We start from the raw sequence: 24,772 nt of genomic DNA, 5'->3' as shown, positions 1-24,772 counted from the left end.
GAGATACTTAAGTTCATTTCTCACCTTCTATGAGGTGGTCCATATACCCGGGGGGGTGTCTACATGCATTAACATAGGCGTTTTATCCTACGGCAAAATGAGTGTATACTCTGATCACAAGGGAATTGGAAGGTTTTCTTATTAAATTAAAACACATTCTACAATGAAGAAGATTAACAATTCAGGAGCTGGGAAAATCTGGATTACTAGCCATTAGAAAGCTTATAAACAATGTTCCCCAACATGTTGCAAAACTACAACCCCCAGCATGCACACAATTGTGCGGGAGTCATTGGTTAGAATACGCTATATTTCATATATATATATATATATATATATATATAGCGAGAGAGACTGTGTGTATAATAAAGGAATTATATATATGTACAGTATATGCATGTGTGTATGCTGACACTGGGATGAAAGTCTCCGCCCCAGTGACTTAAAGGTTGAGGTCAAATCCGAGCAAGAGATAAAATGATTATCATCTAAATCCTGTAATATGTGTACGGGATATGAGAGTCCGGGATAAACAATTAGGACAGTGAGAATACACGGCTACTTAGGAAACTATTAAAGCAAATATAGATATAAAAAAATAAGAATTGAATCACTTAAAGGGGACCTGTAGCCTGCAGCAATCTTCAGTATTAATTACTTAGGCCCTATTTGCTTGCAGGATTTTGGAGGATATTTTGCACCAGTCTTTGTGAGCAGAGACTAGGAGCAGGGCCAAAAATGGGAAAGGTGGAAATTGTTCTGTTATGGTTTTGCTCTGTGGAGGTTGTGACTTCCAAATCCTGATGTGCAGATAGATAATATTAAAGTATATAACTGGCCGCAGTGGGTAGTCGACTAATCTACAAGTGAATGGGGCCTATGTAAATAGAAAGATGAGTAATGTGGTCTCGCTTACACATAATTCATATTACTGATTGGGGCATCATCGTCAAAATGTGAAAAAAATGGACACTGGTATACAGCCCAATGGGATCACTGATCCTGAGACCACCTACATCCTTTTTCTGTGTAACATTCAGAAGTGTGGATGAACATTGTGATCGCGTACAAACCAATGGATTCCCCAAAACGTCCCATGCAGAGATATGTGGCACATGGTGCATATGGTGGTACATAAAGGTCCTACCGGTGCATATATGTCCGAGTGATGCAGTATGGGCACTGTGCCACGCTCCTTTGGATTCCTTAGTTACAAAGCCCAGAGGCTCTGATCAGTGTTCATGTGGCATCCGACAGAACCTGTACAGCAGCATACATAGGTAACCTGGCTCTGTCATCAGTAGCCATACAGACGCCATCCATATAGTTCTACAATGTCCAAGAGCTGAGAGCTGTAATATGGAAACACATGACTATGTAACAGTTTTGTTTACCTGAGAATTCATTTAATATAAGGGAGCGTTCAGACACTGGATTACAATATAACGCTCTGCAGCACAAACTGGAGAGTGACCCCAGGCTTTGTGCCAGATACATAGTTCACAGTGTTGTGGATTCACAATAGTACTATGCCCCAGTACACGCTGGGAAAAGAAATCAGAACTTGGCATTTTTAACAGGAACCACAATTTTTTTTCTCTAATGTGTATGGGGGCCTTCCAACTCTCCCCCCGATAGATGACCTCAGGAGGACCTCGAGCACACAGGGGTTCATCCAAACCTGAATGCTCTGCATTTTATTTCCGGTGGCTGAAGAAGTTGGATGCAGATCTAAGGCTGCTTGGAAAACATGGATACAACCAAAGCCCATATCCATGTTTTCCAGGACACCCTAGGGCTGCACCAGTAATCAAAAGCATAGAATTCAGGTTCAGATAAACGCCAGCGTGCTCAAGGTTTTCTCATCTCTACTCAGGGGGACAAATGTTAAAGCACATTGGGTTTCAACTCCTCAATCCTATCGTTCTCCAAGAGAGAAGCCACATTAATGCCTGGCCGAGGCAAACGTTTGTGTAAGAAAAAAGCTGTTGGCTGGCAGCTATGGCAATTGTATGGGTACCTTTTCATCCACTATCACTGGGTAAGACAAATCCTCAGCTTTTCCCTATGTGGAATCCAACCATAAATTAGTGCAAACATTTTCTATGGCATGTAAACAGGGTTGTAGAAACCTAATTTACATGCATGGTATGTAGATTACCATTGGATCCGACATGAATTGTAAATAGAGGGGCTATATTTCAGATCCATACAATATCAATCTGTAAGGACATTTGGCCACAATCGGTTCAAGATGGCATTTTTTTTCTTATTTTGCAAAAAAGAAAGCATTGTGGTATTCTCTCCTATGGGGCTACTGGGTATTTCTGAATCAATCAAAACAACTGATGGAGGAAAGTCATTCCCATCACGTAGACGGCCGTATATTGCATTTCGTATAGTAATGAAATGCTACAATCTTAGTGTTTAATTAGAAATGACCGTGAAAATTTTACATCAAGACCTTAATCTGTTACCAATGATACAGCGAAGAGTGTATGGAGACCCATTTATACAGTAGGGACACAAGGGGCACTAATGGCGTGTTCTACCTGACCCGCAGACATACAATTCCATGTCTGCCTCCAACGCAAAGTCCCGGACTGTAATTAGCAATGATTTATCTGTATGACTGAGTGGGCCGTACATCACTTCCAGTGAAATTGGATCTTGGGGGCCACAGCACAGGAGGGATACAGACACCTGTTATATATGCCTGCCAGAAACCATTGCAAATCCTCCAGCTACCAAATCTACTAGCAAAGCAAAGCTGATAGGTCATAATGCTGGGTTCCTAGCTAGAGACACCTGTTGTGTCCCCCCCCTTGTGGGCAAACCTGTAATTTAAAGGGAACATCACATCTTTCAACAAGATGAGCCCCCCAGTAATAGGCAAGTAACCTACAATGGAAGGGCGGAGAGCTGCAAATACACACGTATCCTGAGATGAGCAAAGTTACATGAGCTACAGATAGACACACAAATCATTGGTGCAGAACTGCATGGCCTACACATGTATGGAGATATTGCCCTTATATACATAGTCTGATGCATGCCATGATTTTTTTTTTTTGTGATTCCTTCACTAAAAAAACAATTATCATTCATAAACTCGCTCGTTAACGATAATCGTTTCGTGGAATAGCTGTAAACGAGCGAACGACAACTGCAAAATCGTTGGTGAGTCATTCAAAATTGTTTTTCAGCATGTCGGAAAAAAAATTGTTGATCTTTCAAAGATAATTCGCTAATTTTAAAATTAGAAATCTTTCAGTCGTTCGTAAAGAGGTTTAAAAAAAGTAGGTGTGTCTTATGATCACCCTGGCGAACGTTTTAAACGACCATGTAACGACCGCAAAATAATCGTTACACTACATATATCGTTTACGTTGGCACGTGTGTTATGTGTTATCGTTCGCTAGAAAAAAAAAATTGTTTAGTGATCGTTAACGAGCAGTCATTGGAACGAGTTTATGAAAGATAATCGTTCCGTGGAATAGGGCCTTTAGACTACAGCAAAAGAAAGTGTATAGCTATTGCCCTTAGCATCAACTTTCCACCAATCTAATGGGAAATTCAATAAGAAATTCGATTGGATGCTACAGACAACTGTTTTATTTTCCCCTGCGCTAATATTCTGTAAGCTCCACCATTTGTATGTTACTTACAGATTGCATTGACTCATAGGAAGTGAGCTTGCCTGAAATATTTGCAAGGCAAACCCCACTATAATAGCGATATAATAAAAGCGAATTTACCATCAGGTACATCGCCGCAGTCCTTTTTTGAACCACGGCCTGGCTCCCGCACACAACGCTGGTCTATTCCAGGGCACAGGCCTGGCCTGAAGTACTGGAGGCGGACCGCCGACCCTCAATGTGATAAAACCTCCTCTCCTGTGACACGGCTCTATTGATTACGGCCCTTCCCCAGTGCTTCAGGCCAGGCCGGTGCCCGGGAATAGATCAGCGCTGTGTGCGGGAACCAGGCCGCGGTTCAACAAAAGGATTGCAGCATTGTCATCCCCGTGCCACTGTAATCATGTAAAAATCTTAACGCTATGAACCTGATGGTACATTCGCTTTACCAAAGTAATTCAAGGTAAAGGCAACTTCAGGGCAGCACGTAACCAGAATTACTGTGTAATGTAGGCGGCCTTAAAGACATATTCTCATCTCAACTAGTACAACTTGTAAAGTTATACAGACTATGCTCTAAAAGCAGTGGTCAGGCTGATAAGATAGCAGATATATATCGTCGTCTGACCACTGCTTTTAGAGCAGAGTGGTGTTCGGTAACCTAGATGACTACCCTTCAGGTCTATTATAGTAGTTGAAATGAGAAAACCCCTTTTTAGTGTTGTAATACAAGAAAATAAGTAAATAAAGTGATTTATCCCAATCAGAATAGACAACTTTCCAAGTAAACATTAAAAAAAAAAAAAGGTATAGTGCTAAGAAATGACAAACAATACAAAAAAAAAAAAAAAAACACATCATCGACGGAAACAGTTTGCAACTACAGGAATAAAGTTCTGTAAAGCAAACACAACACAACCCACATAGACAGTTTTACATCCTGGGCTCCAGTGACGCTGTTTACTTTGCTAGTCAGTTTCTATTGTGGTAGATCACCTACTTGGCACATAACTGCCAGATAGCACATTGTCATAGCTGAGCACCCAAGCCGTTCAAAAGCCTCAGATAGCATGGTACAAAATACAAGAATATCGACAATCGAGGCCCCTGACTGCTAGATCTTCTGCAACCACAAGACTCTACAAAAGCGTCTTCCTTTCCACCTTTGCACATAACCGCACACAGTCAATAATATGTTCTTCTCAGCTGTAAAAACCCACGCCGGTGGCCCTGCCCAGGAACGCATCCTTCACACAGGGACACCCAAGTGATACTTCTCCTATAACCATTACATGATATGCTAACCTGTAATAAAATAGAATCTTTCACACATGCAGTATTCTGGTCAGTAGTGTAAAAGCCTGGATTTACACAAGTATTTTTGTGCCCATAATACGGCCACAAGTCAGGGCCCAACCGCAAGTCTAAAGTCCTGAAATGACTGCAAAATACCGTAGATTACTGTGACAGGCTCAGTCTGATTCATTGTCGCTATAATACAGGTGCAAAAATCTGCTTCTGTTATGTGCATATGAAAAGGAATCAATATGGAGAGAAAAAAATATGAGGGCAAAGATTTGCATTCCTTCTGTGTACTGTCACTAGTTAAAATGTGAAAGTCACCTTTGTCTGTATACCGGCCATGAACATTGTCATCTGTGCCTGCTGTCTCAGTAAACATGGCCGCCAGTCTAATGTGTACGGGGTCGCCTAACCTCATTGAAGGTAAGTGTCAGGGGAAAGATAATATAGGCTGGAAGTAGCAGTAGCTGTCTCCTATCTTCCTATTCAGAATACAAACATGATCAGCTGAGTGTGCAAATACATGGGGGGGGGTCAGCTGAATAAGGGTTCAGTCAACTGCTATCTAATATGTAATCTAAGAATTAAAGAGGTTATCCAAGATTAGAAAAAGCACAGCTACTTTCTTGCAAAAACAGCACCACCCCTGTCCCTAGGTTGTGTGTGGTATTCCAACTCTGCTTTATTCACTTCAAAGGAACAGAGTTGCAAAACCCACACCCAAACTAAGGACAGGAGAAATGATGTTTCTGGGAAACAAAAGCAGCCTTGATTTTCTAAGCCTGGACAACCCTTTAATTTTATCTTTTAGGATATATTCAGTCACAAAAACGACCCTATTTTCTGCTTTTGGACGGTTTTATTCTGCAAAAACCTTAAAAAACAAACAAACAAAAAAAAAACAGCCCAACATATTGGGGGAGATTTATCAAACTGGTGTAGAATTGTCTTAGTTGCCCCTAGCAACCAATCAGATTCCACCTTTTATTTCTTACAGATTCTTTAAAAAATGATAGGTGAAATCTGACTGGTTGCTAGGGGCAACTGAGTCAGTTCTACTTTACACCAGTTTGATAAATCTCCCCCATAGTGTGCAAACATACCCTAAAAGTGCTTAGATTAAAAAAAAAAAAAAAACATTCACCTGCTGGCAATGCTGACCCACCAGTGCAAACCAAAGCGACCAAACTGAGGGTATATGCCACTTGGTTTTTATGGTAGGAATACAGATGCTGCCATTCATCTGCCTCACAATCGCCTGGATGCGGCCTAAGGCCAATTCTCATGCATTACACTCAGGTAGCTTGAAAAATTCTCATTCATGCGTTCCCCCCACTAGTAGCAGTTCGTTTAGTATATACAAAATTAGATGAGGTCAGCGAGGGTCCGGCCTCTCTTCCACAGGCTGATTTGGCGCTGGGTTTACATTGTTGCTTTGTTCGTAGTGTATATGCACTTGTCTGCTGATATTTTTTCTTATGATGGGACTTGCTCCAGTCTATATGTTCATCCTACTTCTTGAATAAAGATTAAAAAAAAAAACTTGCAAAATTACGTTTGCCCATTGATTAAAAAAAAAAAAAACAGCAATAGATGAAAGAAAAAATAGATGAGGCAATAGGTTCCCAGAGGGACGGAGTGATTGCTGTGTGTGACACAGAAAGAAATACAATGTCTGACATGGCATGCCAAGACAATTTCTCACAGGTGGCACAAAATTTGTCCCTTGCAATGCATATCAGATGGGCAGAAAGGGTATACATATACAAGGGGTGGATTGGGTCTGTATCATAGGTTCCATTAGGTCAAATACTGGGCACACATCACTATTTGGTCGAGTAAAGTACCAGACACCATGACAGAAACCGGTTACAATAGGTGTTCGTCATATAACGGATCTGGAGTTGGCCACTATATGTGGATTAGAACAATGCAAATCAGGCACATATGAAAAAAGCCCCTTGATAAAGCGACCTGTACGCGAAATGTGCGTCGGGGTTATTGATGCCAGACACCACGATGGGTAAGCGTCTTATTAGACTTTTCTAAGTACTTGCGGGTATGGGCTGACATTGTTTTTAGCCATCCGAGGCTGTGTGGATATACTACATGGTTAGTTGTATAATGACTTAGACGTTTATATGGTATAGTGGTATATAATAGGACTTTGTTAGACCGAGGTGTTCTGGTCGTCACTTTCTGCTGGATTCCCTTTTGCACTAAAAAGATCTTTTAATTGATTTTTAATCATGTTAAATAAAAATTATTATATTTAAAATTTAGCTTTGTGTGGTGTAATTATTTACATATGAACAAAGCCCAGGGTTCTGACACATTGCGGGAGATTTCTCAAACATGGTGTAAAGTTAAACTGGCTCAGTTGCCCACAGCAACCAATCAGATTCCACCTTTCATTCCTTACGGACTCTTTGGAAAATGAAAGGTGGAATCTGATTGGTTGCTAGGGGCAACTGAGCCAGTTTCAGGTTTGATAAATCTCCCCCATTGTCACTATTGTAACCAAATCCCATGACCACACTAAATGAAGTCCAAAGAGAAGTAACCATCTGCATTGAATAGTGGAAACAAAAAAGTATTCTAAACACATACTAAATTTTTAATAGCAGCAAATATTTATCTAAATATCCTACAACCACAAACCAATGCAATTACAAGGAGACATATCGCATTTCCCTCCAGAAAAAAAGAACTACAAAAGAAAAAAAAAGCCATCATCTGTCAGTTGTCTTTCCCCACCAAGTTGTTAAAGGGAAGCTCTGTAGTAAATGTAGTTTCCCAGTGTAATTATTAATAAATCAATATTTCTTTTTAACCAAGCTGTTTGCTAAGCGGCAGCTTTGATATGTTTGGGCCGCTGCTTAGCAACAGAGAACATGGAACAGAGGTGGTGGGTGACAACTACCTATACATTCCAGTAGGGGCCCAGAGGTGTCACTCCAGCGCAGGGGCCAGGACTGCGTATTAATGTCCGCCACCACAATAAATAGATGCCAGCCATGGCCTAAACCTGCCCAGTAATGCACCGACACACTGCCTATAATGGAAAGCTGAGTGACAACCCCTGTGGAAGGCATAATGGTGCCAATACTTGTTGTCACTCAGCTTCCATATAACTAAGAAACAACCGAGACTGGAGCACGTCCAATATTAGCATCATAAATAGGCGCATGAACATAACGGACACCCAGGGCCTGTTACAAGCCATAAAATAACATGACAGAAGAGGACAATTCAAGGACTTCAATTTACTAATATTTTTTTTTTATTTTTTAACTAGACCACTTCCCTTTAAATATTACATAGACAGAAACCAAGATCTTACAGCGATACGCACCTATTTTGTTAGTGTAGCCACATCCTATCCATAGCTACTCTAATGAATAGCTAGGCAATAATAAAATAAATTAAAAATAATTAACAAAAATTTTAAATTTACATATTGAACACCAAAATCTATTCAATTAGGCCCTGATATGCAAGAATAGACACAACCTATATGTATAAAAAAAATTATCTATAAATAAATAGAATGTATCAAGTTCAAAGACGGAACATTTATAATTTCCTGGATATTTGGAAAATACACACAACCCAGAGAGACGTGGGTTCTTTCTATCCCCCAGCATTGTGTCTACATGGCATTGTCACCAGCCAGAAATGGTAATGATTTTCACCGCAATGCCTTCCATCTTCTTTTTTTTTTCCAACCCCTCCTGCAGATAAGCATCCAGCTTCTGGTCAAGAGAGGGAAGAAAAAAAAAAAAAAAAAAAAAAAGGGATGCAGCTTTCCCTTTCACAAAAAAAAAAAAAAAATCAAAGGGCACCAGGAGACGCTTCCATAGCAATTAATACTTAGTTATGAAGGGAGGGAACATGGCCACTCACAGTCCCCTCCTCCTCAACACCTGGCCTTACCATTGCATATGCAAAAATAAACAAACTGGGCAAAATGTCTGACTGGCCAAACCCTATGACAGACCCTGAATGAGAGCCCCCTGGTCACCCCCACCCCTCTCCTCTCTGTTAATCAATCACCCAGACATATACAAAAAAAATATGCAAAAGTGCCCCCAGACAATAGGGCTAATTAGCCCCACACTCCCACCACCAGCCCTGGCATCTATGCCCACTCTATTATTTTTATTGCAATAAATACCCACCCCCTTCTATTTTCTTTTTTGTGTTTCCAATATGCCCCCATCCCCCCAGCAGCAGAAAAGAATGAGGCAAAATGGAAGGAAATCCCTTTGCTTGCAACGTGCTCCCTGCTGCAGACTGCAGGCCTGTAGCAGACAGGGCTGGATTCATTCTGGTTTTTTTTTTCCTCCTCTTTTCCCTCCCTCCCGCTCCTCTCTCTCTCTCTTTTTTGCAACCATCAAGGAATTTGATGCGGGAGGGCGCCTCTTGTTTTCACTTGGAATGTCTGGGTGCAATTGGGGTGCAGCCCCCCCTAAACCCTAAAGTAAAAAAGGCTTAAAATAAAATACAGAAGGGTGCAAATACAGCATTAACCCAGCTTGGATCTCTCCACCCCCTCCACCCATGACCAGGGCCACAATCTGTGCAGTTTGCAAGCCATGCATGCAGTATGAGGCAGCACACACATGATCCATCCCCCCTGCCCCATGCATGTTCCATCCCCCCTGCCCCATGCATGTTCCTGTTCACACTGGATCCCATTCTATGTCCTACCTTGCCTTTGCCGTCCTTTCGTAACTCCATCCTGTTCCAGCCCCCAATGGATCTCCAAAGCCTGCGGTTGGATAATTTCTATCCATTAATTTATTTGTTGTTTCTTATAGAGGGTCTTGTTCCTTGGCTAGGTCGTCCTCCTGGGTAGAGAAGTGTCTTTGCTTCCTTCCTTTCTCTGGATCTCTCTCTCTCTCCCCTTCTCTCTCCTCTTCTCTCTCTCTCTCTTTCTGGCTTCTGTGATCAACCAGCAAAAAAAAAAAAAAAAAAAATCAAATCTGGAGCTGGATGTGGGGTCTCCCTCTTGCAGGAGAGCTCCTCAGCCCCCTAGAAGGCTCAGCTTGCAAACCTTCCGTCTCTGGATTGCAAATGTATTTTGTTTTTTTTCTCATGGTGCAGCCATTTTTGCAGTCTCTCTATGTGTCTATTTCAGCTTCCCAGCATACATTTCAGTGAACTGTACAAAGGGGGAGGGGAGGAAGGCAGGAGGGAGAGAGAGAGAAAAAGGCAGGCAGACAGAGAGGCTAAGACTCCCCTCCTGCCACCACCACACAGAGCCAGGGGGAAGGAGGAGGAAGAGGAGGAGGAGGAGGAAGGGGGCTGAGACAGTCTAAAATTACACTACATCTGAAACAGCACATACATTCTCACCACTGGGAACAGAGACACTAAAACACTAGACACACACAGAGGTGCCATCCCTGCCAACACACCAACACACACACAGTCATGCCATCCCTGCCCACACACTCATATCATGCCTGTCATACACTGCCTGCTCAGTAACTGGAGACAATGTTACAAAGAACAATGTAACATTCACTCAACACTTGTATCTACTACAAGGAAATAATATATTATACATTGTATCTGAATGTGAAAATCTGGCCAGCATAGGTTATCAGAGCTTAAGTACACCACATTGTTCTGTATACTGTATACATTGCTGCATGTATTTATAAATCATTTATAATAATATTTATTATTATTATTATTTATAAAAAAAAATATTATTATGTAATAATAATAATAATATAGTCATCAATATTATATATTGGGGCATTTGAGCAGTTGACTTCAGAGTGGCACCTTCTGGGATATCCTCACCTTCCCCCTATGTTGGGAGATATACTTCAAAGATGAGATGGGGTAAAGGTGAAGCGCTGGGATGGCGGCCATATACAAAAAAGTTAGATGAATCCACCAATGCCCCAGACCAGCTGACCATATTAGTCTATTTTCATACTGTATTTTGCAGTGTTTAAGTATACCTTCAGGTTATGTTCACATGGGGCGCCCATATACAAAAAAGTTAGATGAATCCACCAATGCCCCAGACCAGCTGACCATATTAGTCTATTTTCATACTGTATTTTGCAGTGTTTAAGTATACCTTCAGGTCATGTTCACATGGGGTAAGACAATGGCCGTGTCAAACAATGGCCGTTGTCTAACGTGTAACTTGGCTGATGGACCGGATAAACATCACTTTATTTTAATTGAAATGCGGGCACAATCCGGTGTGCCCACGCTCCAGTTTGCCATAGCCCACAGTTTACAGTACGGCCGTGAGCCATACTTTACTCTGTGAGTTGAGGCTATCTTGTACGGACACTGTTCTCTGAATAGTGGCCGCACAAAATAGAACTGCCCGAGAACCACGTCAGTAGTGTATACAGTGTGTATACACTATGGCCGTGATTCCATACACTGTAATGTGACTGATTAATGTCTTAAAACAACGGCCATTGTTGAATCCTGCAACAACGGCCGTTGTTTGATGCCAAAATAAAGTGTATAAACATGGCCCCAATGTATACCTATGATGCCACTTAGAGTTTCCATTGTATATAGACTCCAAAGTTTGTAAAAGTGTTCACCACACAATATACATCTTTCCTGTATCTGGCTCTATGCAATAGCATTGCCACCTGTGCTCTTGCACACAGCAAATACATGTAAACCCTGATTTAAAGGGATACCACATAGGATAGGAGAGAACAAGCTAATCAGAGGGGGTCCGACTGCTGGAAGCCCCACCAACCCGAATGGGGACAAAATTGTCTCTGGAATAAATATTGTGCACTGCTCATGTGTGCAGCCACTGTGCCATATATTCTTTATGGGGCCACTGAACATTCATCCCAGGGATTATTTTGTCCCCATTCTCAGGATCGGTGAGCATCCCAGCTTTTAGGCCTCCGATAGATAGGCAATAACAAGTTAAGATTGGAATAACCCTTTAAGTAACCCAAATGGAGGCAAAAATATCACTGCTTTGGCCACTGTCAAGTTATGGTGAATTATGGATACTTTTATATTATACAAGGGGGATTGTCCTATGCACACTGCAAACCTGCACCAAAAAACATGGTAAGAATATAGCCTAATCCGTAGTATATGTTTTTATAAAAGGTACCTTTAAAAAAAAAAAAAACTGAGAATACACAGTAGACAATACAATAAAAAAGTAATGATATGTCATAAGTTGGATAATGTGCAAACATAGTATGAACAGAGCCTGAGGGTGGGTTCACACTGAGGAATTCTCGCGGATAAATTCAGAATTCCGTCGCCTGTAAACGCGCATGGCTGCACGCCTTTCCGCCGGCTCCATAGACACCATTCTTTGGGCCAGCTGATTCCACATCAATTCTTTGGGCGGAATGCAGAATCATAGAATGGTGTCTATGGAGCTGGCGGAAAGGCGACAGAAGTTATCTGTGAGAATTCCTCAGTGTGAACCCACCCTAACATGGCATGTTATATTTTATATTGCCCCTGTTCACCATTTTTTTTAGAGGCCATACCTGCAATGATCAGTAGTTGGGTATATGCACACCTATAAGATGGCCATTGGTAGGAGGTTTTGTCCTTGGGTCAGGGAAGTGTTCCCAGGTCCCTGAATATCCAGTCTCCCATGTTGCGATATCCTCTTTTCCTGTATGGCTGTATAACTTAGCAGAGCCTGAAAAAAACTGGGTGCCGAGATGTTATCTAATGTAGACCATATTAGCTGTCACTCATCTCTCTCTCCGAAGCAGATGTGACAGCTGAATAGAATTTTTTTTTACCAATGTGACAGAAAAGGACAGAAAACTGATTTATATTTATTTTTCCATTATAGGCTAAATGCTTGTAAACAGGATTTCCCATCCCAGATATCTGGCATCTCAACCGGGCATGCTGTGAAATAGTGGATTCTGAATAGTGGAGGTCTGGCCATTGGGACCCCCTAAGGTTATGAGAATGGGTGTATCAGGAGATATGGGGGTAGCACACATTGGAAATCAATGAAAGATACATGCAACTGGGGCTCCCCAGTTGAACAAATGTTTTTATTGATTTTTTTTTGACCAATCCACAAACCGGAGTTGGGGGCATCCTCTAACCTGGAGGTCTCAATGAGTCAGTCTGCACCAAAGTGACTGTGGGCTGTAGGCCTGTCCTGCTTTCTGCTACACTCAACCACAGCTTGTCCGTCTTATAAGACAGTGGCAGGGTTGCACCAGTTGCCTTGCTTAAGAGTTGTGTGGGGCTTCTGCGGGTTATCATGGCTGCTGCACAACTTCCTTTTATGCAAACCCGTCTACCCTCAGCTGCAAGTGTGCAATGTACACCTCACATATACACTGGAGTACGGCCCTAGGCCACATGGTGGACATCACAGCTCTAATCCAAGTCCTTATGAGACACAGTGTCATGTTTTTATGAAACTGTTACTGGGTTTCCTCCTGTTGTGCATAAATGTTATATCCAAGCAATGTAATGTAATAGTTCCAAACAGGGATCCTGACAGTGTCTGAATGGCAGTAGTGAGGGATCAGTAAGATTATAATTATTTTTTTTAACCCAGTCTGACTCTTTTTTTTTTTTGTTATTTTTTTTCTTTAAAAATTGACCCACCAGAAAATCCCTTCAAGTTTTGACTGGTCAGGGTCTGGTTGTTCATACCGCCACACCAGTCATTAGAAGGAGTGGCTGATCTTCAGCTGACTTCATGAGATGAGCTCCACAGATGTAGTCAGACACTTCTTCAGGCTCCTTTTACAATTTGATGGGTGCCTAAAAACCCCAGAGTGTCACTTTTGACATGGCTCTGTGAGTTCAACTGACAGGATACCTCCAGTTTCTGCCACCAACTCCATTGGCTTGTGTCATGGCTGCTATACACAGGCCTGCTGCTCAACACCACATTTAGAGGGCTCTTCTGGAAATCCAAGTGGTTTCCGCCACAAACTCTGACTCACTTCCTCCTTCCATCACCTAATATGCTCTCAGATTAGTGTTCCTATGCAACAGCACCACAGCACATGGCATGGGGCCAACTTACTACCCCCAACATCTGCCCTGTGTAGACCAACATTCATGCTGGACTGTTCTCCCTGTAAGTTGGCCACTAGGACGCCTCATCTCCTGGCGGTCAGTAACACAGGGCATACAAGGGCTTAGCATACAAGGAACGGTGGGTGAGACAGCAAAGGTGGCTGAGCAGCTAGGATTATCAAAGGAAGCTGAGGACACTCAGACGTTTCCTGCTGCAAGGGAAATTTAGAATTTAGTGCAGGTCACTCAAAGGAGTGGTCAACATTGTCGGACCAGGTCTGCCAGAGTAAGAGCTGCTCGTTGTTGGGGGTTCTTCAATCTGGTTCATAGAGAGGAGTCCATCCCAAGCTATTGCCATAATAGTTTACAACCAAATCTGGGAGTCCAAAAGCACTATGATTATTATTAATATTATTTATTATTTATAAAGTTCCCCTAATTCCAGAGCGCTATACAAGCAATAGGGGTAACAAACAGGAACAATACAAGATCAACACATTACATGAAGGCAAATGACAGACTGGCACATGGGGGAAGAGGACCCTGCCCGCGAGGGCTTACAATCTATAAGGTAATGGGAGAGAAACAGGAGGAAAAGTGCAGCCAGTCAAGTGTGATGCAGAATTATTGTAGGTTGTGGCCTAGTTTGAAGAATGAAAGATGAAAATCCGGTCAGGAGATGGTGATATTCCATGAGTAATCAATTGTGGTTATAATTCTGTATCTGGTATTAATTCTGCTTTCACACTTAAATGGCTCACTTAGAATGGACTCTAAAATGACTTATTTATTCTTAAAGAACCAGTGTGGAAGGGTGTTAGATAGAAGGCCAGAGCGGAGAATGTTGCAGTAGTCCAAAGTGGGAGATGATGAGGGCATTTTTGTTTAGTCGGTGTTGAAAAAAGTGGAAGTGGTTTCAAGAAATGTTTTTGAGGTGGAGGCAGGAGGAGATGGTCGGTTTCTGGATGTGCTGTTTGAAGGACAGAAGACAGAATTCAAGATTACCCCAAGCGGGCTTGTGGGAACGGGGAGAGAGTGAATCCATTGACTGTAGGTAATAGATCAGGTGGGGGGAAGGGGAGTGGGATAATGGAAAAGATGGTTCGTTTTGTTTTTTCCATGTTTAGTTTTAGAAAGTGAAAGGAGAACAAGAAAGGTATAGCCAGTAGACACTCAGACATCCTGGATTGCAGAGAAGTGAGATCCAGGCCAAAGAGGTAGATGAGATTCTATGATATGTTCCAAGGGGGGGGGCTTAGGACAGAGCACTGGGGGACTCCAACAGTCATAAGGTGAGTAAATGAGAGGTGTGTGGTATCTAGATAAAGGTTATGGGCTGGTTTCTTTTAGATGGGTGTTATGGTTGCATGTTTAAAAGAAGAGAAAAGTGAAGGTTTAAAGGGGTTATCCAGCGCTACAAAAACATGGCCACTTTCCCCCTACTGTTGTCTCCAGTTTGGGTGGGGTTTTGAAACTCAGTTCCATTGAAGTAATTGGAGCTTAATTGCAAACTGCACCTGAACTAGAGACAACAGTAGGGGGAAAAGTGGCCATGTTTTTGTAGCGCTGGATAACCCCTTTGAGACTAAACCCAGTACAGTAGGGGATGAGATAGGATGGGATTGGGTCAAGTGTACAAGTGGTAACCAATTTGGAGAATAGAAGTCTTGAGTTGTGATGAGGGATGTGGGGGGCAAAAGTAGGGGGATGGAAAAGGGTGTTAAAGGGCTTGCCTCAGGTTTTTTTTTCTTTTCAGATTAGTGTGCCAGGGCTACCTATTGATTTATTGTGTTCTATTGTATTTGAGAGGAGCGATCAAGTTAAGGGCTGAGGTCATTGTGGCTTAGAACATAATGGCTGTGTTTGCGTCACGGAGAGTGTGTGAATGTTAAGGTGCTTAATGTTCCTTCAAGGTTGCACTAAGGCCTGGACTGGTGGTGTTGGTGGTGGGGGGATTAGTTGAAGAGGAGAAGAGAATGTAAGATGGTTGAGGTCAGAGATGTGAAGAGGTGTATGAGAAGTTGGAGATTAAAGGAGAATAACTACAGTGAAGGAAATACTTATTTGATCCCTTGCTGATTTTGTAAGTTTACCCACAGTCTATAATTTTAAGGGTAGGTTAATTTTAAAAGTGAGAGATAGAATGTCAAAAATAATATCCATAAAGTCACATTGTATAAATTATAAATAATATAATATATAAAATGTTTATATGATAAATATATTTGCATTTTGCATAGAGAAAAGGGTTTTTGATCTCTCTCTGGCAAACAAGATTAGGATAGGGAGCACGTAATACATTGTTAGGTCCAACCTCCGTCCCCCCTGACGATCTCTGTTTCGGGCCCCCGGCTTCTTAGTTATGAATACAGCCATAGGTACGGCACATGACCCGCAGCTCAATTAATTCTTAAGGAGCTGCCGGAAAGAGGCGAGTAAGCTGGAAAGTGCTTACTCACCTGCTTCTGGCAGCTCTATTCATTCCCATGGAGCCACCAGAAAAAGCCAAATAAGTTGGAAAGTGCTTACTCGGCTCTTTCCGGTGGCTCCATAGGAATAAATAGAGCCACAGGTCACGTGCCATACCTGCAGCTCTATTCAAAACAAAGAAGCCGGTGGCCTGATATGGAGATCACCTGGGGGTGGGGGCATGGAGTTTGAAGCCCCTCCCCCAGTACATGGCTCCATTGTCCCATTGATGCTGTAAAGTAGTCCTGTGCCCTTAGCAGAGAAACACCCCAAAAAATAATGTTTCTACCTCCATCCTTTACAGTTGGGATGGTTTTCTTTGGGTCAGCATTTCCTTCCAAACACGGCAAGTTGAGTTAATGCCAAACAGCTCAATTTATCTGACCACAGAACCTTCTCCCAATCACTCTTGGTATTATCCAAGTATTCATTGGCAATCCTCAGATGGGCCTGCACACATGCTTTCTTGAGCAGTTGGACTCTGTGGGCAGAGCAGGATTTTAATCCATTTTGGAGTAATGTGTTACAAATGGTTTCCTTGGTGACAGTGCTCCTTGAGATCATTAAGTTAAGTTCTCCCTGTGTAGTTTAAGGCTGATCTCTCACCTTCCTCATGATCCAGGATACCCCACAAGGTGAGATTTGCATTAAGCCTCAGATCAATATCGATTGACAGTCATTTTGTATTTCTTCCATTTTCTTACTATTGCACAAACAATTTTCTCCTCACACAGTGTCTTACTTTTGGTTTTGTAGCCCATTCCAGCCTTGTGCAGGTCTATGATCTTGTCCCTAACATCCTTAGAAGGCTCTGTGGTCTTGCCCATGTTGTATAGGTTAGAGTCTGACTGATTACTTAAGTCTGTGGACAGGGGTCTTTTATACAGGTGACAATGTAACACAGCTATCTTTAATGCAGGTAACGAGTTTATTAGGAGCGTCTAACTGGTCTGTAGGAGCAAAAACTCTTAATGGACAGTGGGGGATCAAATACTTATTTCACTTTGCAAAATGCTAATAAATTTATACAATTTATGCAATGTGATTTTCTGGATTTTATTTTTGATATTCTATCTCTCACTGTTAAAGTTAACCTACCTTTACAATTATAGACTATAATAAAAGCTGATTACAAAATCAGCAAGGGATCAAATAATTATTTCCTTCCCTCTAGAAGAATATGTGAAAGAATAATGCTCCTGAGCAGCATCTGGGCTGTGCACCTGCTGAGAATTATACAGTGGTATAAAGATAGCAATCATAGACATCCCACTCTGCCCAAACCATGTTCCGTGGAGATTTGGGAAAACCCTATGTCAGGTGAGAGCATCTATCTATCTATCTATCTATCTATCTCCTATCTATCTATCTATCTATCTATCTCCTATCTATCTATCTATCTATCTATCTATCTATCTATCTATCTATCTATCTATCTCCTATCTATCTATCTATCTATCTATCTATCTATCTATCTATCTATCTCTATCTATCTATCTATCTATCTATCTATCTATCTATCTATCTCCTATCTATCTATCTCCTATCTATCTATCTATCTATCTATCTATCTATCTATCTATCTATCTATCTATCTCCTATCTATCTATCTCCTATCTATCTATCTATCTATCTATCTATCTATCTATCTATCTATCATACCATCATCCTCCTCTTCTTCCTCACACGCAGTATATGTAAAACACACATATATTATAGTAGGCAGCTGATAAACAATCATAACCCTAGAGGGAAGCATCAGAGAACCAGAATGGGAAACCATTGGGAACTCCAGGTCCCTGTTGTGTCTGGGTGAGGAGAAGACGGTATTATGTGGATGTCTGGTCTTGTCTGTGAGGTTACCAGAACTTACTGACATCATTATAATGTCTACATATGGATTACTCAGCCATACCACACACACACACACACATACCCAGCAACCATCTATTCCTCAGCATTATTCATTAAACACGTGGGATAATCATATCCATACAATTACCGCACAGTTACGGATGATCTATTTTTCTTAACTAAACAAATACGATTTTAAATTTTGAGTGTAAAAGGAGATTTATTGAATTTATATGAAAAGCATGATCCAAGGGGATGCAAATGTCAATACAGCAGTACGTGAGTATATGTATATAAGAATGTAATGGAAAGTCATTGATTTCTGCTGTGCAAGTGTATTGTGTAAAGTAACCTGTATCATTGCCTTACCACAGAAGCGTGACATAACACATAGATATCTGTGACATAAAAACCACAGACTGGAACCATCAGAACGGGAAAATTATCATTCTTTTTTTTACATTGGAGAGTTGAGCTGACATGTTCTGTTCTTCTCCATGGCAAAGAGCAGGGATTAACCTCACTGTACTCATATGGATCCACATTGTATGAATCTGTAGTACAGCACCCATAGACAGCATCATATGGATCCAGTCTGTAGAATGGGAAGCCTTTATGACATCCATTAGCCATAACAAAAAAGAAGAAGGAGACAGCGGTCCATGGCGAGGATCAACCAGATAAAACGAAGGGGAGGAAAAAACAAGGTAACCCTCACCTGGTAAGGTTGTGCTAGCTAGGAGGCACAACACTCAGAAGCACATGTGAGACAGACCGCAGCCACTCCTGATATCCTCCAGGGATCAATAGAGCGACGATTCCTCCAACCACAAACACACGGGTGTGAGGGCGCAGGTCCAACAAAAAAATAATAAAATAAAAAAATATGTATAAAATATATGTATAAAATTTATTAAAAGACTCAACACGTTTCTGAACCGCTCCGGTTCCTTTCTCAAGAGTCTAGCAGATCGGCACTTGTTTACATCGTTGATCAGGACCCCATCGACCTGTGGAATAGGACCCTTAGGGTACTATTACAAGGAACGATAATCGGCCGAATTGGCCCGATTCGGCCGATTATCGCTCCGTGTAATAAATGCAACGATCAGCCGATGACAACGATCGTTCATATAGGTTAGACCCTATTTTTGTCGGGCGCCGACCGCGCACCGCTACGTGTAATAACGGTGCGTGGCCGGCGACTAACCATATACATTACCCATCCACGTTCCAGGGCTGCTCCTGCCGTCCACTTCTCCTGGGGTCCCGCGCGCGCTCTAGCTTCACAGCGGCCTGTCAGCTGATAGGCCGCTCAGCCAATCACAGGCCGCGGCGGTCCCGGCCTGTGATTGGCTGAGCGGCCTACCAGCTGACAGGCCGCTGTGAAGCTAGAGCGCGTACGGGACCCCGGGAGAAGCGGACGGCAGGAGCAGCCCTGGAACGTGGATGGGTAATGTATGCCAGTTTAGCAAGGGCTGCAAGGACATCGGTAACGATGTCCCTGCAGCTCTTGTCAAACGATTATCGGGCCGTGTAATAGGCCCAGTAAAAGAGCAACGATCTAGCAGATCGGCGCTCGTTTACAGGTATTATCGGGCCCTGCTCGGCCCGTGTAATACCACCCTAACTCTCCCTCTCATTCCTATCCCTGCATTAGTGATAGCTTGAAGCTGACCCCTGGCTATTAATCAGGCAGATACAGGACTGGAAGGGGGAGTGAGGAGGCGTTCCAGCCCTCAATACTTCAGGAGCTTGGGAAAGCCTCTTTGATACTTTGCACTGCAAAATGAAAGCATTCTACTATATTATGGAAGCACAGGTGGCTATATGAAAGGCATCATGGCCTAACAGCTATCTAACAGTGTTAGCAGTTTTGAGCCTAAATTGCAGCTGCCAGACTCATTTTAAGCCTTTACAGAGATTGTTTCAAGAAGATGACCACTGTCCAAATAACCTGGTATGGCATATAAAAGTCAAAAAGGGCTTCCATTCTGCAGATTTGGCCCAGCCCTATAATACATTCATGTCCAACCATTTCTGTCAATGCATCAGATTTGCAGTGATCAGCTGATCACCAATTGGCTTTTTAAATTTTACTTGTCTACATCTAATTTATTTATTATTTATATATTGGGATTCCCTTCTGATAAAGCGATGGCATCTCACTTGCTCATATTGTGAAAAAAGTCTCGATAAAGATCCTGCTACTATATGGAAAGAAACCTTGCTGTATTCTGTATACAATTCTGAAAGGAGTTGGGGTAACCCCTTCAAAGAAGAACCATGTTTAAAGTCTTTCTCTACCCATTGGATGGAGCTCAGTGCAATGTTCAGAACATTTATTCAGGGGACCGCCAGCTGGTTATTCCCTATCCTGTGGTCAGATAACTTCATGAGTTGGAAATACAGTAAAACCTTGGATTACAAGTATCTTGGTCTAAGAGCGTTGTGCAAGATAAGCAAGATTTCGTAATACAGGCCCCCTGTGTCCCCATGCTAATACTGTACAGGTTATAGACCCCTCTAATTTTAAAGAAAAGGCCCGGCAATTCATAAAATCCGGCAGCTGGTAGATGCAGGGGGTACCTGATTACATATGATATTACATAGGATATATTACATATATATTACATAGATATAACATATTACATAGGACCTTACCTCTCCCTTTGTCCGTGGTGAGCGGCGGGACTGGCCTCAGGGCCCCTGCCAGGCTCCGGGAGCTCCAGCGCTGTCCGGCCTGGCTGATGGACTAGCCGATTAGCCAGTCAGTGATTGGCTGAGTGGCCAGTCCATCAGCCGGGACAGGCCTTTTCCCCTGTCTCGTGACGTCATCACAACTTGAGGGGAAATAGCTTCCGGCGGTGGTCTGGGGGACGGTCAGAATGCTCTCTGGGGGCACGGGAAGAGGTAAGTCCATACTTGTAATCAAATTCCCCCCTGTCTCTGCCGGCTGCCAGATTTTATAAGATTTTTATTATAACCCACTGCTACTACTGATCGGACGCCTTCTGACTCTTGGATTACAAGCACATTCCTGAAATGATGCTCGTAATACAGGGCTTCACCATACTTCTTTGAGGATTTATCCTTTGTAAGTAAAGTGAGGGTAAGCTAACCTGGCAGCTCCCAATCCTTCATCTGGTGTATTTTTTCTCTATTATTTAGATGCAAAAATGTGCATAATTGGTAAAACATAGGCATGTCTCGCTTACTGGTAATTCCATGGTATAAATTTAGATGCATCACATTTATCAAGTGCAAGGTATTGTTCGAAATTTTAGAACAATACTTTGCACTTTATAAATGTGTTGTATCTAATGCCCCTATTCCACGAGTCGTTTGGAGGAGCAAACGAGCGCTATTAGCGCTCGTTTGCTCCTCGTTCCCCGCTCGCTGCCGCCACTATTCAACGCGGCTGCAGCAAGCGGGTGAGTGTGGGAGGGGGCGGCGGGGAGCTGCGGGGGGGCTGCCCGGGGGATCGCTGATCGTCCGGGCAGCCCATAGGATATAGCAGCGTCTGCTGCCGATGCTCCTATTCAACGGAGCGACGGCAGCAGATCGCTGCTATATCAGTCGCTTGTTTTTCAACATGTTGAAAAACAAGCGACTGCAACGATCAGCCGACATGAACGATGTTGGCTGATCGTTGCACTCTATTCCACGGGACGAATATCGTTCGTAGCGGCCGATATCGGCCGAATACGAACGATATTGCTCCTCTAAACGACCCGTGGAATAGGGCCTTAAGAGAGTGGCCTGTAAAATATATATAATGTATATATGTTAAATGTATATAATGTATATGCTGATCTAACAGTTCCAGTGATCCCATTCATAATAATGTAACATTGGGTTAGTGGAGTGTCTAACATTCTGGCACCAAGTAATACCAACATTCATTTTATTATATACAGATTGATTCTTAGTTGCGTGATGTATAAGTCCTGCAATTCCCGAACAAACAAATTTGGAGGCTCTACCCAAAATGTCAGCAAAGGGGTGCTACTATATGTCCAGAGTAAATCAAATGCAAACCAAAAAGGAAAAAGGGCTGGACACATCATGTGAGTGCACACCACAAATGTAAAGTATCAAAAAATATGAATTTTATTAAACAATTAATCAAACACCAGACACATGGTTAAAAACATCTAAAAAGTTCCATTAAGGAACACAATAATGATCAAGGTAGACCCACATACACAAATAAAGAGTGGGTCTCTACCCTACAGGGGGCTAAATGCACATAATAGTGCAACCATGACCGGAGCTGCCACAAATCACAGCGAGTAACAAAAAACAAAGAAAAAGACACATCCATGCATGAATAATGAAATCGAGAAAAATCAATATAAGAGAATATTACAATGAATAATTACAGATGATCTCTCAAAATAACAAATACAAGTTAAACAGAAAACAACAATTACCCTGTTGCCCGCGAACAGGCTAGGGCCACAATAGCAACTCGGAAAATTCAAACGGTCATGGAGTAATCACCCCTGGAAAGTCTCCAATTCTCCAAGTCCTGCAATTCTACATATGAACTGCTGGTGTCAGTATAGAGCCCACTCCCTCTTTGGAGACGGTAGGCAGTACAACAGCTATGTCTGATATAGTATATAATATAAAATGGAGATTACAGTCTGATACGTATCCATTGTATAGTGCAAATCCATCTGCGACTCTCTCATTGATGCTCTCTCTGTGTATTTTTTTTTCCAACCAATCTGCATCATGAATTATGTCTTTGCACATTTTCCTTTGCTTTTAAGAGCACTCTAGGTCCAGGCTTCTATACCTAATGTTACCTAATGCTACAGGTACTGAGAATGGGAGGGGGGGGGGAGCACAGTTCCATTAGTCAGAATAACCCAAGATTATCAATATAAATTACTCTTTCCATTTAACACAGCGGGAAAGTTTCAGCTGAATTTTCTTCCATACTGTCGATAGATTTCCCTGTGAGCGCTGCCTGTGCAGAGTCTGATATCAGCCACATTATTGACTATATATTACAGCTGATCATTTCTCTAGATGAGTCCAGTGGGCTTTAAACATTTCTCTCTCTCTGAAAATCCATATTTTAATGATGACGGACAACAGTACCACAATCCACACAAAGATGTCTGTAGGAATCAATGAGAGCGAAGGTCAGGGCTGCAAAATTAATCCAGAGAAGGGTGGTGATATCAGCAGAGACGATAGAGCTGAGCCATCTCCCCGAAGGGTCTGCCCTCATTGAATGTGCTGCTATACATATACGACATGCCTGCATATAAAATAGGGGGCAGATAGGGGTTAGGGCACATGCGTGGACTCTGTACAGAGACACATGGGTTCATGTTACAGACACTTTATGTGTTGTATTCTCCACTAGAAGCATATCATTGTGTTAATTCTGTAATATGGACATGGCATGCAGGGTGGTATGATATTCCAGAAGAGAAAGATGGATTAGACCCATAGCAGGCAAAAGGAATCATAATAATTTAAAGTGGCTCTGTACTGGCATGTAGCTGCCCCCAACCGCTGGTACTGTGTTGTAGAGGTCTTCATGCAGTTTACAGTTTGGGGGTTGGCCTTGATCCCCCAGTGGGTAGGGAATCAATCTGGTGTGGCCTAGAACATCTGTGCCCTAGGCCTGTGGCACCTCCCTTTACTTTCAGCATGCCCCTAGGCTGGATGGAGGTGGGAAGAGAGGTGCCGTAGGCCTAGGGCACGGATGCTCTAGGCCACGCGAGATTGACTCCCTGCCCTGCTGAAGCAATAAAAGTAATTTTTCTTCAAAATACTGGCACCAGGAGAAAAGCGGACCCCTGACCTGGACACTTTGTGGGGACCTCTACAACGCAGTACTGGTGGTTTGGGGGCAGCTCGATGCCAGTACAGAGTCACTTTAAAGTAGGGTTTAGTTCTCCCCTTCGCTGGTTTCCCTTTAAAAGAAGGCAAGAGCAGATCAGTGTAATTTAGACAAACACATTTTCTTAGCCTTCGCCTAACTTTAAAGGGGTTAGAAAAATACGGCCACTTTCTTCTAGAAACAACGCCTCTTAGTTAGTTTAGTTTGTGTAGCATTGCAACTCAGTCCCATTGATGTGAAGTGAGCTAAATTGTAATACCACACACAACCTGGGGACAGGAGTGTCACTGTTTTTGCAAGAGAATAGCTGTGTTTTTTTCTATTCCTGAATAATCCCTTTATGTGGTTCAGCAATGTTACTAGTTCTCAGTTTTACAGCAATTCTCCACTGCGGCACAGAAGCTTAGTGGTTATTTTCATGGAAGGTGGAGAACTTCTTAAAGTATCAATGTTGTAAAAAAACTTATGACTTATGTCAGAGAAAATGTCAAAAAATTTTGATCGGTCCGGGTCTGAGTGTTCATGACCTGACCGATCATGAGAACGAGCTGGAAGAAGTCTGCTTTGCCGCATGGTCCGCTCCCCGCTCTGTGTTAGTGAACAG

General features: G+C 42.4%; 1 protein-coding gene across 1 annotated transcript in view; it reads right to left on the bottom strand.

Annotated features, from left to right (window-relative positions):
• PRR12 (proline rich 12) overlaps positions 1-10,116 on the bottom strand; it is a 65,497-nt gene extending 55,381 nt beyond the window's left edge. Inside the window, exon 1 of the mRNA XM_069948835.1 lies at positions 9,654-10,116. Within this exon, the coding sequence (XP_069804936.1) occupies positions 9,654-9,739 (86 nt within the window). The 5' untranslated portion in view covers positions 9,740-10,116. The remainder of the gene's footprint in view (positions 1-9,653) is intronic.
• Positions 10,117-24,772: the final 14,656 nt, after the last annotated feature.

The sequence above is a fragment of the Dendropsophus ebraccatus genome, chromosome 12 (genome assembly GCF_027789765.1).
Source record: "Dendropsophus ebraccatus isolate aDenEbr1 chromosome 12, aDenEbr1.pat, whole genome shotgun sequence".
Classification (NCBI taxonomy): Eukaryota; Metazoa; Chordata; class Amphibia; order Anura; family Hylidae; genus Dendropsophus; species Dendropsophus ebraccatus.
Note: the sequence above shows the minus strand (reverse complement) of the source record. Positions and strands in the feature narration are given on the sequence as shown.